We start from the raw sequence: 13913 nt of genomic DNA on the forward strand, positions 1-13913 counted from the left end.
TGATACTGACATGGGAAACCAAGATGTCACGAATAATTTGCTTATAGAGCTCACCCTTGACGAGAGCTCTGGTTAATTCATTAAATAGTTCTGACGAATCACATATTATATCTCTGGCTTAGAAAGCACACCAGACGTCAACTGTTGTGTTGTTTTAAATGAAAGATGGTCTTCTTCTTTGGCATTACAACCGTAGCTCAATCTAGGCACAGAAAACTTCGCCAGTTGCTTCTATTCTTTGTGAGGGTACGCCAGTTGTACATCCCAAGTGCAGACAGGTCGCTACGCACTGTATGCGTAGGCACTATTACTTCCGTTGCTCGCCGATGGGTTCCAAATCGAAGGAGTTTTCTTTACAGCTTCATCTTCTATGCGAACGACATGGCCTAACTCGAGCATTCTGTAAACCTCATGCAGTTCGTGATGCCGTCGTTCATGCTTCCGCGCCGTATAATTAGAGGGGAATAATGAGCGACTTAAAGAACGTAATTTTTGTTCGTCAAGAAAAGGGCCTGCTTCTCAATTGCCTGCCGATCCCAAAGTAGCACCTGTTGGCAAGAATACTAGTAGAATTTATGCATGACCGTATGAGTTTCGCAAGGATTCCAAATTTACATATGACGTGGGATAGGCTGTTCCCATCAGTGCTGTCGAAAATGGCTTTGAAATCGACAAAAAGGTGATGGGTGTCAATTCGTTTATCGATAGACTTCTCTAGGACTTGGCGTTTTGTGAAAATCTGGTCTATGATGGCTTTCTCGGGTCTAAAGCCACACTGATAAGGTCCAAACAGTTTGTTGACGATGTACTTCAGTCTTTCATACAATACTAACGAAAGAACCTTATATTTGACGTTAAGATCGCTGATCACGAGATCATTTGCACAGGCTGCTGTATGGAGCAGAGTACCCTTATATTCCACTCTTAGGGCATGAAAATATTCCACCCTAATTATGTTGTTATTAAATTTAATACAAGTATATTAAATAACAAAGTGTCAAATAAAAAAGTTTTCCATATGAAAATTGCTTCTTTTCTACTTATGTGACAGTTACTATAATTAATTAACGGGTGATCTTAGTAGAGCTACTTTTTTCAATTGACTCTTTTGGCAGATCACATGTGAGTCATGTCAAGCTGTTATTTATTTTTGTTCATTATTTTTTGGCATTCCATCATGGAAAGACTTACGTCTGAAGAACCTTTACAAATCGTTCAACTTTATTACGAAAATTCACGTTCTGTAACGTTCGCTCAACTTATGGTCCACAGAAGTAACTTACTGAGCGCACTGTTTGCATCACCATAACCCATCTTGAGACTCTCCATTCATTATTGGATAATATTCGACCGTATAGACAATGTCCAGCACGCAGTGAAGAAAATATAGCAGCCATAGCTGAGAGTTCGCAGCAACTCGGACTATGGAACGATTTGGCGTATTTTACGTCGAGTTCTTAAATTGAAAACATACAACACACAGCTTGTTCAAGAACTGAAACCGCTTGACCGTTGCAAGTGACATCACTTCGCTCTATGAGGTCGTGAAAGGTTCCAAGAAGATCTGACGATTTCGAGCCAAACTTTGTTCAACGGTGAGGCCCATTTCTGGCTCAAGGGGTATGTAAACAAATAAAATTGCAACATTTGCGACAAAGAGCAACCTGTAGCTGCCATTTCATCCAGAAAAAACAACGGTCTGGTTGTTTTTTTTATTATAACCGATATTTAATGCCTGAAATTGATGCTCGAGATCGCGGCAACACTTGGTTTCATCAAGACGGCTCCACTTTCCACATATCGCATCAATCAATGCATTTACTGAGAGAACACTTCGCAGAGCAGATAATTTTAAGTTTAGGGCCGGTCGATCGGTCGCAGAGATCATGTGATTAATTACAAGTTTCTGTGTTAATTCTTTAAAAAAGTAGGGAACCTAGAAATGGATCATCCTTTATATTCGCACTCAGTTTTAGAAATGAAATATAATCAATTTTAATAATCCGCCAAAAAATGCTGAAATCGCAGTTGAGTGCAATTGATTAGCATAATGTCAAATGAATTTATTAAATAATGAAAATTGAGTGAATTTCATTATTTGCGCGCACAAATCAATTCCGTGGGGAAACTAATGCGTTTACTTTCAAACTTTCACAGCAAAAACCCGGTTAATGCGAAAATTGCAAATGCTAATTGCATTTAAGAATTGTGCGAAAAGTGTAGAGTTTGGCTTACTTACACTTGGCAAACAAGCAATGAATATAAATCTATTTCTAGCGATTTTGGCGAATATTTGATTACAAGCCATACATATGTATATATACACATACATATACATGTATGTAGAAACGTGCTTGTTCAGGGCGCATAAAAAGAGCAACCTTGCAGCGCACTGTGCCACTCACATGCCAAAACAAAACACGAAAATCGCCAACTTTTCAACGAACTTAATTTTTGATTCGCCCTTCGGCTCCAATTAACATATTGGCAACTAATTTCGACTCGCTGTCCGTGTCACTGCCGAACTTCTGATTGCGCTGCGTTTGTCGAACGCACGTCCGACAGTGCGCGCATCTTTTGTTGTTGTTGTTTTGCTTACGTGATTATAAGTATATAGTAACACACACATACACACAAGCATATATAATATTTCATACAAACACACAATCAACGTTATTAGCTTTCCGCAAATGTGCGCTCGATTGCCTCAACTTGCCTGCTTTTGTATTCACAGGTTGTACGCACCGCTGATTTCAAGGATTGGACGCTGCAGGTGAAGTACGCGCAGCCACGTGACAGCGGCATCTATGAATGTCAAGTAAATACGGAACCGAAGATCTCCATGGCTTTCCGGTTGAATGTTATAGGTGAGTAAGCAAGGTGGGAAAACAAAAAGATAACAAACGGACACGGGATAATTTAAGTTACTGTGCTCTTGTAGCTGGAGCACTTTGATTCGTTACTTAATTATTTGATTTCTATGGAATTAGTGGTAAGTGTTTGTTAATTGTTAATTAACATGAAATAGTAGCCAGGTTTCTATCCTTTGTCTCTGCTTTTAAGCTCCGAAGTAGTACGAAGTAGTACCGGTGGACATAACCGCATGTTGTATGGCGGCAAAAGTTTCCCTCAGAGTCAGAGCATCCGGGTACTAAGAGTACTGCGAGTCTTGACACACTGGAATTCTCGCATACTTTAAATTAATTCCAAAATCTTTAGATTGCCAAGTAGCCGAGTTTAGCCCTGCCTGTACTTTCTCTATTCACATAACTTCGAGGTCGGTGTCAGCTAAGCTTGCCGAGAGTGTTGGTGGAGGCGTATACTGTTCAATTTTGGGCTTCTCGACCACTGCAGCGTCTTCCAAGCGGAGGTTGCCTGGCTACGGTGGATAGGAGCCCCGCTAGCATCTTGTGGTATCGGCCTCAGAACAGCTCAGCAAGCGTTGATCTACTACCAGCAGCTGTTCAGTCCACGACTGTGCTCTCAAGGCTAGAAGGGATGTCTAGACTCCTTATCTCAAGAGTTGATTAGCCTGGTTAGGCACCCGGTCACAGCGGTACTGTATTGTAGGATGACCCTGAATCGCTTGCTCGGACAGTACTACAGTTTCAATAACTGTGGAATGGGAACGGATAGGTCCTCCCTTGGCTTCTTGTGGTTCACTACCGGTTTCTTGAGCAACAACACAGCTCAGCAAGCGTCGATCTACTACCAGCAGCCATTCAGTTGGAAGGTCTTTTTGATCCAGAATAAATCATAAGAGGTCTAATGAATTCGAGGATCTCTGCAGGGTACATATTAAAATGATTGTAAGAGTTCTAACTCCACACTTTCGGATTGGGATTCATGCGGCAAGATTGAACATCTAATCAAGTTTGTGATAGATTCAGGACGTTTTATCGTTGGCTGATATCCAACAACAAGATTTATTCGTCTGACTTCACAAAGGACTATACATAACAATTTAAGTGTGATCCCACGCCATCATGAGGCATTAGTTATCTAACCTAACTCCACATCTTCAATAATAGTTGATCACTACGCTTGTTCTTGATGTGATAGATTAAAAATACCTCGCTGGACGCAAAAATTGTGGATGGCCAGTCTTGCTGATATTTTTCTGGAACCTATTTTCGTATCTTCACGAAAATTGACGTGGACTGTTCAAAGTAACTGCGTAATTTTCGCGGAAATTGTTCAGATCGGGTTACTTTAGCATATAGCTGTCATTTCAACTGAACAATTGGAAAGTGCTTGTACGAAAAGCTTGTTTCATTTGACGAGATATGTTCACATTGCACTGATTGCATGAATAGCCCGGTCAAGCATCTGGCAAAGACGATTTCAAAAGCTAAGTACATTTTTAGATGTTTTTAATAAGCCGGTGCATTTATCGCCCTTTGATTGTTGCGTTCCAACGGGTTTGCCACTCGTTTAGGCTCGTTCGTCTTTCTTCTTTTCGTTCTTCTATGGTTAACAACCTGCTGAGAACTTTGCTGGTAACGTACATTCTCTTAAGCCCAGGGCCATTATATCTGGTGACATTATACATGATATAATGCTTAAAGTTTCGTGTGATACGGTGCGGAATGCACTGGCTACTCTGATGGCGTTTAGTCTGAACGAGGTAAAGACCATTTTGGCATATATTTTTATGGCTTAACGTTTCCGCTCATACCGGTGCCGCATATAACATAACTGATTGGCTGGCTTTTGCTAGAAGTAACCGTCTGTCTTGATTTGGCCCACCAATGTTGGCCATAATTCGCGATAAGGTCGATATTACTCGCGCAGCTTTTTCACAGGTTTCTACAAGGTGAATTTTGTAGTTGGGTCTCGCGTCAATTACTTTGCTCAAGTATTTTAGTGATGGTTGTGATGTAATTGTATATCCGTTAATTTTTAGAGTAATGGTTTTTTCTGCTCTTGATCAGAACTGCTTCTGATTTCGGCTCTGCTAGCTGAAGTTTTAATGCAGTTAGCCAGTTTTTTAATTTCTGGGATGTAGACACACATGCGCTTTAGATTTGATGCAACATCTTAGCTACTTTTTCCACAGCAATATCGTCGGCGTATCCGGTTATATCAGCCTCTTCCGATTGAGGAAGCCGCAGATTCCGCTATACAATATATTCCATAACACTGGGCCCCAAACAGACCCTTGTGTTACCACACCAGTTGCAGTATATCTTGTGATCCCTTCCTCAGTGTCGTATAACAGAAGTCTGTCGGACAGATAGCTTTTATAATCCGCAATAAATATGCCGGAGTTTTGAGATTCTGCAACGCTCGCATTATGTGGGGCCAGTGCGCAAAGTTAAAAGCATTTTTCACATCAAATTTTGTAATTGCACAATATTTTTTGATGCCCTGCATCCACCTTGTACCTTCAATAGCTTTATCTGCTATTCCGGTCAGCTTTTGGATTGCCAAATAATCCATCTTCAACTTATTTTATGTGTGCTTCAAGCCATCCACAAATGAGTCGTTCCTTCTGCGTTGATGCAGCGCTGCCAGCGTGATTTCCAAGCATTGAAGGCGTCACGGAAGGCATTCTCCGGATTAGCCTTGAGATCCGCGGTGCGCTTGCTTGGATCGCCTTTCATCGGTCTTTTCAGGCAAGAAAACAAAAACAGCCCGGGGTGCCACATCTAGTTAGATAGTTCACAAGAAAGGCTATGTGAGCCACGGCGTTGCTGCGGTGCAACTTCCAATCGGCTACGATGCCTTGTCGGACCCGTTTGACCCTTCATTTGAGTCTCTTGAGGACTTCCACCTAAAACTTTGCGATGACAGTTTGTCCAGGAGGAACAAACTCATGGTGGACGTACCTCTGCTCTAACGAACGCTGCGTTTTCGGCTTACACGAGTCACAGAAACACGTCGCCCGAAAATGTTTGTCCTGAGTTGCTCGGAGACAATTGACCAGCCACTCGTTCGTTAGCTAGGAACGCCCTCTACCGAATCCAGTCGGTGCGCGCACGCTCCGAAGTACGGTCGCGGCGGAAGAAAATCAGTCCTATTATCCTTTCCGGCCAAACCGTGTACATATGTATATGTGGATCAAGAAAATCTCAGTTTATTATTACAAAATCACAACGAATGGCAGACAATAATCGATAAGGCAGTGGAAAGCATTCACTTGAAAGTTTGATAGCTCGACGGCAGCCTCAAAGTTAAAGAGCTTACTGCGGCAACGATGCTGCGGCAAGGATGCTGCAACGCCCAACTCAAATAATTTCAATTCACCAAACTTCAAAAGTTTACTTTGATTGTGTACAACAAAAGAAACAACAATGCAGCCCGAAAGGAGCAAAAACAGCTGCAAATGCAAAGCAGAAATGGCAATGTTGCATATGCAACGGGAAATATAAATTCAAATTCAAATGCAAATTTAAATTCAAAATTCAAATTCAAATTCATATTCAAAATCCAATTCGAATTTAACAACGAAAATAATTTCAAATGCCAGCGCTAATGTCGCCAAATGAAATCAAATTGAAATTCAAACTACAAGCGACTAGAAATTCATTCACGCTCCGCCGCATAAAGTTACATACTTATACACACACACATACACACACATTCGTACAAGCGCTTCATTTCAGTATCATTGCAATTGTTGCATGCGACGCGGTCATACGTGCCTCAGCGTTCGACGAGCCAATTTAAATGAGAGCAATTCTCGACCCTTTAGTCTTCTATCTTCAGCCATCTATCTACCATCTTTCGTGCGCGCTAGCGTCTCTGCTAAATTCAACATTTGCTAACCAATACATCTTTACCTTGTGTCCTTGCGTCCTTACGTCCCGCTGTCCACTCGTCGCTTGCGTCGTGTTACATATTTCACAATTGATTTTTAATGGAGCAAAGAGTAGTGCTAAGATCTCCTTAACAAGACAAATCTCGATGGAGTACCCACAGCGCTTGCAGCGTCAGCTCATCGGTTTTTTTTTTGTCCGCCGAATTGGCGGTATTTCAACAGATTTGCGTCTGTAGCTAGCATGAAGCAGCACCTGAATTTAATTTCCATAAAGTACTTAAGGGGCAGCAGCATCATCTCACCTCCACACTGCGCTCGCTAATGTCTCTGCAAAACGCTCAGCATTGCATGTTTGCACTAGATACAAGGGTGGTTCGATAGTTGTTTAGCCTTCAGCTGATTATGTAGGGTAGGACCAGTTTTGCTCCATTGCGATATCAGATGGTATTCTGTTACGAAGTCCAAGAGAAGTAGCCATCATTTAGGATGCCTGCGCTTGATGCGAATTTCAACAGACTCTGTGACCTCACTAACCCTTCCTATTCCAGTGCCTCGTAACGTGGGGCCGCCAAATGCTTAAGCCTTGCCAATAAGGGACAATTGCACAAGAGATACTCCATTGTTTTACTGGTATCTTACTCCTGACATTATCTGCGATCTTATGGATTTGTCAGCCCCAATCTGCAGGTGCGTACCGCCACCAGACTGAGACCTATGATCCGATTATTTTATGTTCCTATAGTTCCTAATTTCTACCGTTTTACACATGACTTTTGGATCACCCGATTAACTGTCATAATTTTAGCCGAATCAGACTCGTAGATCAGCTTTGAATATCAGAAAAATTTAAAAGATCTATATCGATTGGGAATTTGATCTCATTTTGGAAAAGAAATCGCGCAGTAAAAGCAAAGAAGACTTGAATGCTGTACTTGCTTATGCTGCAGTCGACTAAAATGGAAAATATTATCTTATCAGCCGGATATGTAAATTCCACCTTTTCCAGGGATTCGCAGTCAACTAATCAGCTTCCGAAGATGGAGAAGATTGCCTTATCAGCCAGACATGTAAGTTCCACCTTTTTCTGGGATTCGAAAGGTGTGATCTACTTCGATTACCAGGAGAATTTTGCCTTAATGGCTTTACTATGCTGAATTATGCAACTTCTAGTAGTTTAACGCCGCCACTGAAGCCTACTTCGTAAACCTTCAGTAGATGCATATTTCATGACTGAAAGAAGTATGGGAATCGCTGGGTCAAGTTTATCAAACTTAAGGGCGACAATATTGAGAAATTAATCCCAATTTTTCAACTACTTCGCTATTCTTTTGTTGGTCAAATAATTATTGAACCAACCTCGTACCTACATTTGTGAGTGTGTGCTCGTTTTTGTGTCAGTTAGCGAGCAGCCTGCAAACGAGCATTCCAATTTACGTCATTGATTTTATTTATGGCTCCAAGTCGAACGGTCGCACAGCGGTAACGTGCGACGATGTGGTTGTTGCCGTTGTGGATAGTAGCGATTGACGTTGAGTTGTCATTGCATTTTTAATGGCCACACCGCATGCATCCTGGTCCTTATACCTCAACTGCACACTTAATATGATAACAATTCCATTTTATTTCTAATTAAATTATTATTGTTAAATATAGATGCATTCATATTTGCATTTGAAGCGAGTAGAAATAGAAAGTAATGACGGGTGGATGATTGGAGCTCCTTGATTGGTTGACTTTTACTTCATTGTTCGTGAACTATTATAGTGGTTACGTCGCACGACCGCGCCGGTTAGAGATTTTAAGTTTCGCCTGGTCTGCATTCATTTGATCCTTCTATCTGAGTTGGGGAGTTGGGTCCTCGGGGAAACATCATGGAGTAGGTGTTCTTTCCACTTCTCAGGTTTTAAACAATGATTAAAATGTTGTTATACCTAGAAAAGAGGGAGTACATCTTGTGGCTTACGCTGATGATGTGTCCGTTTCGGCTAGATGCAAGTTCTCGAACACCCTTGTTAACCTTAGGCAAACAATATTAAATGACATAAATCGATGGGTCCAACGCAGGATAACTCTTGTCAACTGGTGCTACTTCGGACTGAGTATGCAATTGAGAAGTAAAGTCTTCTCTCGACGAACAAAAAAAAACTCTATAAGTCACTCATAATTCCCGTCCTGCTATATGGTGCAGAGGCTTGGACGATGACAACAACTGATGAGTTGACGTTGCGAGTTTTCGACCGAAAAGTCCTGCGAAAGATTTACGGACCTTTGCGCGTTGGTCACGGCGAATATCGCATTCGATGGAACGATGAGCTGTACGAGATATATGACGACATTGACATAGTTCAGCGAATTAAAAGACAGTGGCTACGCTGGCTAGGTCATGTCATTCGAACGGACGAAAATATTCCAACTTTGAAAGCATTCGACGCAGTACCCGCCGGCTGAAGCAGAGGAAGAGGAAGACCTCCACTCCGTTGGAAGGACCAAGTGGACAAGGACCTGGCTACGCTTGGAATATCCAATTGGCGCCACGTAGCGAAAGAAGAAACGACTGGCGCGCTTTTGTTAACTCGGCTACAATCGCGTAAGCGGTGTCTACGCCAATTAAGAAGAAGAAATCGATGGGTCGTATCGTGCGGACTAAACTTAAATGCTAGCAAGGCAGAGCTAGTTTTATTCACTTGGCAATTTAGAATTTCCGAAATTATACGTTTGCCGCCATTAAAAAATGGAACCAGGCTAGTAATAGAGGATAGGGCAATCTAATTGGACTAATTTTGAACAGGAAGCTCTTATGGAAACCCAACTTTGAAGCTAAGGTAAAGCACTTTAAATGTGTAAAAGAATGAGCACAAGCTCCTCGAGATTCGGGAAATTCGTTGTCCGTTTACCAGACGACTGTAGCGTCTTCCAAGCGGAAATCACAACAATTAAAGAAAACCTTCTTGTTCTTGCAGGGAGTGTGCTTACAACAAGGAACACATGTTTATATACAGATAGCCAGGTGGCTTGGAAATCACTAAATCCTCTTAAGTTTTCGTCAAAGTTGGTGCAGTAATGTCGTGAGCTCTTATCTATCTGCCTATTTCATAATAAACCTGTAATGGGTTCCAGGAGATAGTTATATTCCTGGTAACTGTGAAGCAGATGAGCTAGCCAGAGCAGGCATCACCCTAGAATTTGACTGCAGAAAAGTAGGTATTGTAGGTATGCCTCTGGCTACTTATTCAATTATAATACATGTTATAAATATAGCTGAGTATTGATGGAATCAATCGTGAAAACTTGACATGAATGTGGGATGTGCAGAAGTGCTAATAGTTCACTGTCGAATTAGCAGACAGACCAGAAATGCCATATAAAGATTATAGTAAAAGCTATCAGTAGATGGAAGAAGAGAAGACTATAAAATATCTTCCCGTCGCAACTAACAGTAGAGAGTTTCTTGACGACGTCTCGGAGGTCGCAGCAGTTTTTAAGCAATCGCTGGTTAAGGCGAAACTTTGTCTCAAACCTTGTTTGGTTTCGAATGGCTCGGAAAGTTCGTTACGTATTTTTACTGAGCTGAGGCCAATGCTCATTGTCATTTTATATAGTCGTATTAGTCTTGTAGAGTTTCCAAATGTAGACATTGTGGCATAGATTCGAACACTTTTTGTGCTATCGGAGGCAGCTTTGAAATCGACAGGAAGTTGTTGTACATATGTCGATATATTTTACTTGGAAATTTTCTACGAGTTGACGTTTCGAAAATATCTGGAAGATGGTTGATTTACCAGGTCGGCAAACACAATGATAATGATCAATCAGTTTGTTGGCCATGGACTTCAGTCTTTCACAGAATACGATAAATAAGGATTTATACGCGATATTCAGTATGTTGATACTACAGTAGTTGACGTAGTTTGCGGGATCGCCTTGATTGTGATAAGATAACTAGTCGAAAAATCAGTTAAGTTTTAGAGGTAATACTGTTATACAACTAACGGGTTTTTCAATAGGGAGGCTACAAGAGTAGACCAATAGGGATAGCGCACGACACAATTTTTTCTCGCTCTTTTGACATTTCAGTTCTCTTCAGAGTCGCAAATATTGCTGCCATTAGCGCATCAATTGATGAACACCCAAATGACTCGCTCATACGTTGTTCTCAAGCGCTGGGCATCTGTGTGACGTCGTTGTGGCAAATTTTGCGAAAAGATCTTGGCCTACACTCTTACAAGATAAAATTGACGCAAGAACTGAAGTCGCTTGGCACCAGAATCGTGGTATGTTCGTGAATTGGGCTAAGCAACAGCTTGATCCGGATTTTCGTCGTCGATAATAGAAGACAACTGTCAACATAACATTGATTTTTGACTTAATTTGACGTGTTCTTCGGCTTCGGCTCATCTTTGCCGCGATATACGGCCTAGATCATCTGTTTCCGAGTCGTAGGCATAGATCCAAAACTCATCGCTAGTAATAATACATTTCATGATATACTGGTAGTCGGAAAGCATTGTTTCACAGCAATGGCGTAGCTACAACTTCGGTCGCCCGGGGCCAAGGATGTTTGCCGCCCCCTTTATCTATCTACCCACAAGTTTCATTAGGTGGTTCGAACAAAAGTGAATTTTTACAAAATATCTTCGATATTAAGTATGTGGGGTGTTACTATTATCAAGAGAATTCGGAAGAAGCGAAATATGTCTGGGGAATATCTGAAGATGCTGGTTTGAATTCAGAAGAAGAAATGCGTCGCTGTATGATCGAAATTCTGGATAAGCTATCAATGGAAATATCCACCCGTTTCACCAATTTAGAAAAGCTTAATGACCGTTTTGGTTTTCTTTGTGATTTTGAACAAATTATAGAACTAACCAGAGACTCATACAATGACAAACTCGTCGAAATTAAAGAAAAATGCCAGCAACTTGCCGAATCCTGATGACTTGGATAACGAAGATTTATACAGTGATATCCAAGACGTCCTACTTTTGTTAAAAAGAGCGAAGAAAAACGAAGAACAAATTGGATTTTCGCCAGAAAAAGTTTTGTTATACATTTCTTCAATGGGACTGGAAGCCTACAAGACGTTAGCGACAGCTTTAAGTATACTACTCAGTATACCTGTATCAGGTGCATCTTGTGAAAGATCTTTTAGCAAACTTAAATTGATCAAATCTTACTTGAGATCGACCATGAGTCAGAGTAGACTGCCCAATCTTGCGATTCTCTCAACAGAATGTAAAACTGCTTCAACTTTAAATTACAATGATATTATATGTGATTGTGCAGCGATCAAAGCTATAAAAGTGCATATTTAAGTTCTATCACTATTTTTAAGAAAGATATAAGCCAAAATATATAAATATTGAAAATTCAAATACTAAAGAGTATTTAGTAGTTACAAGTTTTGTCTTTTATAAAAAAAATTTTGAAATTAATATTTTTCATTGTTATTCAGATTATTACATTGTGAGTGTACAACTCTTTGTCTTTTATAATGAAGTTTGTAAAAAAATTTTCTGAATATTAAAAAACAGTGAAGATCGTTTTGCCACCCCCAAGACGTTGCGCCATATATATAGTGCACTTTTAACGTATAATTTTCGGGGCGACGGCCCCTTCGCCTCCCCATAGGTACGCCACTGTTTCACAGACGTTAACGTGATTGGCTTACGAAAAAATTGAGTGATTTTGGAATCAATCGTGTTTTCACTTTTCTTAGGCCCAAATGATCTTTAAAATGATTTTAACTGATCCTTCAGATATTCCCATGATGCGAATAAGACCTCTGACTCTTGGACGTGGTTCATGGTCAACGCGTTCTCGACCCTCTTTGAATAATTTGTACCAGTTAAAAACACTTACTCGTGAAAAATAATTATCACCGAACATTTATTTCATGTTATTAAAATGAGATCCAAATATGAACTTAATTGGTTGGTTAATATGGTTTATAGATATCTACTCAATCCATATATAGTGCACTTTTTGAACGAATACTTTTCCAAAACTTTTTTTAAACTATGTTAGGTTATACCATATCTGACTCTAACAACAACAAGTGAAAATTAAAATTTTTTTTATAAAATTTTACTTCGTTCCAAAATTGGCTTCAAATCGACCGTAAGAAAGTTCTGTAATTTGCCCACTTATCTAAAATATCTACAACATCTATTTATACCGTTGTATAAGGCGTTTGTTAGTAAGTTCCTGTTGTGTGTTGAGCATTTTCTCTGTCTCCTTTGTTTCATTCATGTTTTCAGTCGTATTTGTTTTTACTTCGCACCACATGCCGCAGCACTTTCGCATCATTAAGCAATGTTCTGCGTGCTTGACTTCCAGCAGGTGTCTCATATGAGTGGGGGCTCTAGCATTGCTTGTAATAGTATTATATATGTATAAGGAGTGCAGGGATGTATGCGGAGGTTAATAGCATGTGATTTTTTTTATCAATTATTTATTTCGTTTTCTCTGGCTCAATCCTCCTCCTGCCGCAAACATCCTTTCGTAGGTATTTATTTGCTAAAAGGTTGAAAACTGAAAATATTTTTCTGCATTGACAGTTTTGTTAAGCTTAAGGAAGTTTTGTGGCATACACCCTGTATATCCTCACCACGGAATTGCGTTGTTAATTTTTACGGTTGAGTGTCCTTACAACAACTAAATAGGTAAAAACATTTAAGGTTAAGCATGGATATACGGGATAACTGTGTAAATACATACATATTATGGGTTTTAGTATGTATATATGTATGTAGCTATGTATGTATGTAGCGCCGCTTAGGCGTAAGCACACAATACGGCTATTTAGTACTTCATATGTGTATGTAAGCATCCGCCGCAAAATCTAGCAGGAAAGCAATAGAAGTGTGGAAAGTACCTGAGCTGCTATGCGAAGGCAGGAAGCTCGACTGGTGCACAGCTTTCTTGGCTTTTACTTAAGAATTACGAAGAAAGACATTGCAAAAGTGAGATTGAAACGAAAATGGAACGCGTAAATATTCCTACTAGTATAGAACATTTGACGCGATAATAGCGTTAAGCACATACACCGAGATATATCCACACATAGCATGTTTTCACATCAGAATTCGGTGAATGCGTCAGCTGAGAAAGAAGGTTTCTCTGTAACCGTTTTGTGGTAAATTTAAACTTT

The 13913-nt window shown here is 40.3% G+C and overlaps 1 protein-coding gene across 1 annotated transcript in view; it reads left to right on the top strand.

The window, feature by feature from the left end:
- LOC126752453 (hemicentin-1) overlaps positions 1-13913 on the top strand; it is a 204393-nt gene that overhangs the window by 146828 nt on the left and 43652 nt on the right. The window contains exon 4 of the mRNA XM_050463256.1: positions 2735-2867. Within this exon, the coding sequence (XP_050319213.1) occupies positions 2735-2867 (133 nt within the window). The remainder of the gene's footprint in view (positions 1-2734; positions 2868-13913) is intronic.

Source organism: Bactrocera neohumeralis, chromosome 3 (genome assembly GCF_024586455.1).
Source record: "Bactrocera neohumeralis isolate Rockhampton chromosome 3, APGP_CSIRO_Bneo_wtdbg2-racon-allhic-juicebox.fasta_v2, whole genome shotgun sequence".
Classification (NCBI taxonomy): Eukaryota; Metazoa; Arthropoda; class Insecta; order Diptera; family Tephritidae; genus Bactrocera; species Bactrocera neohumeralis.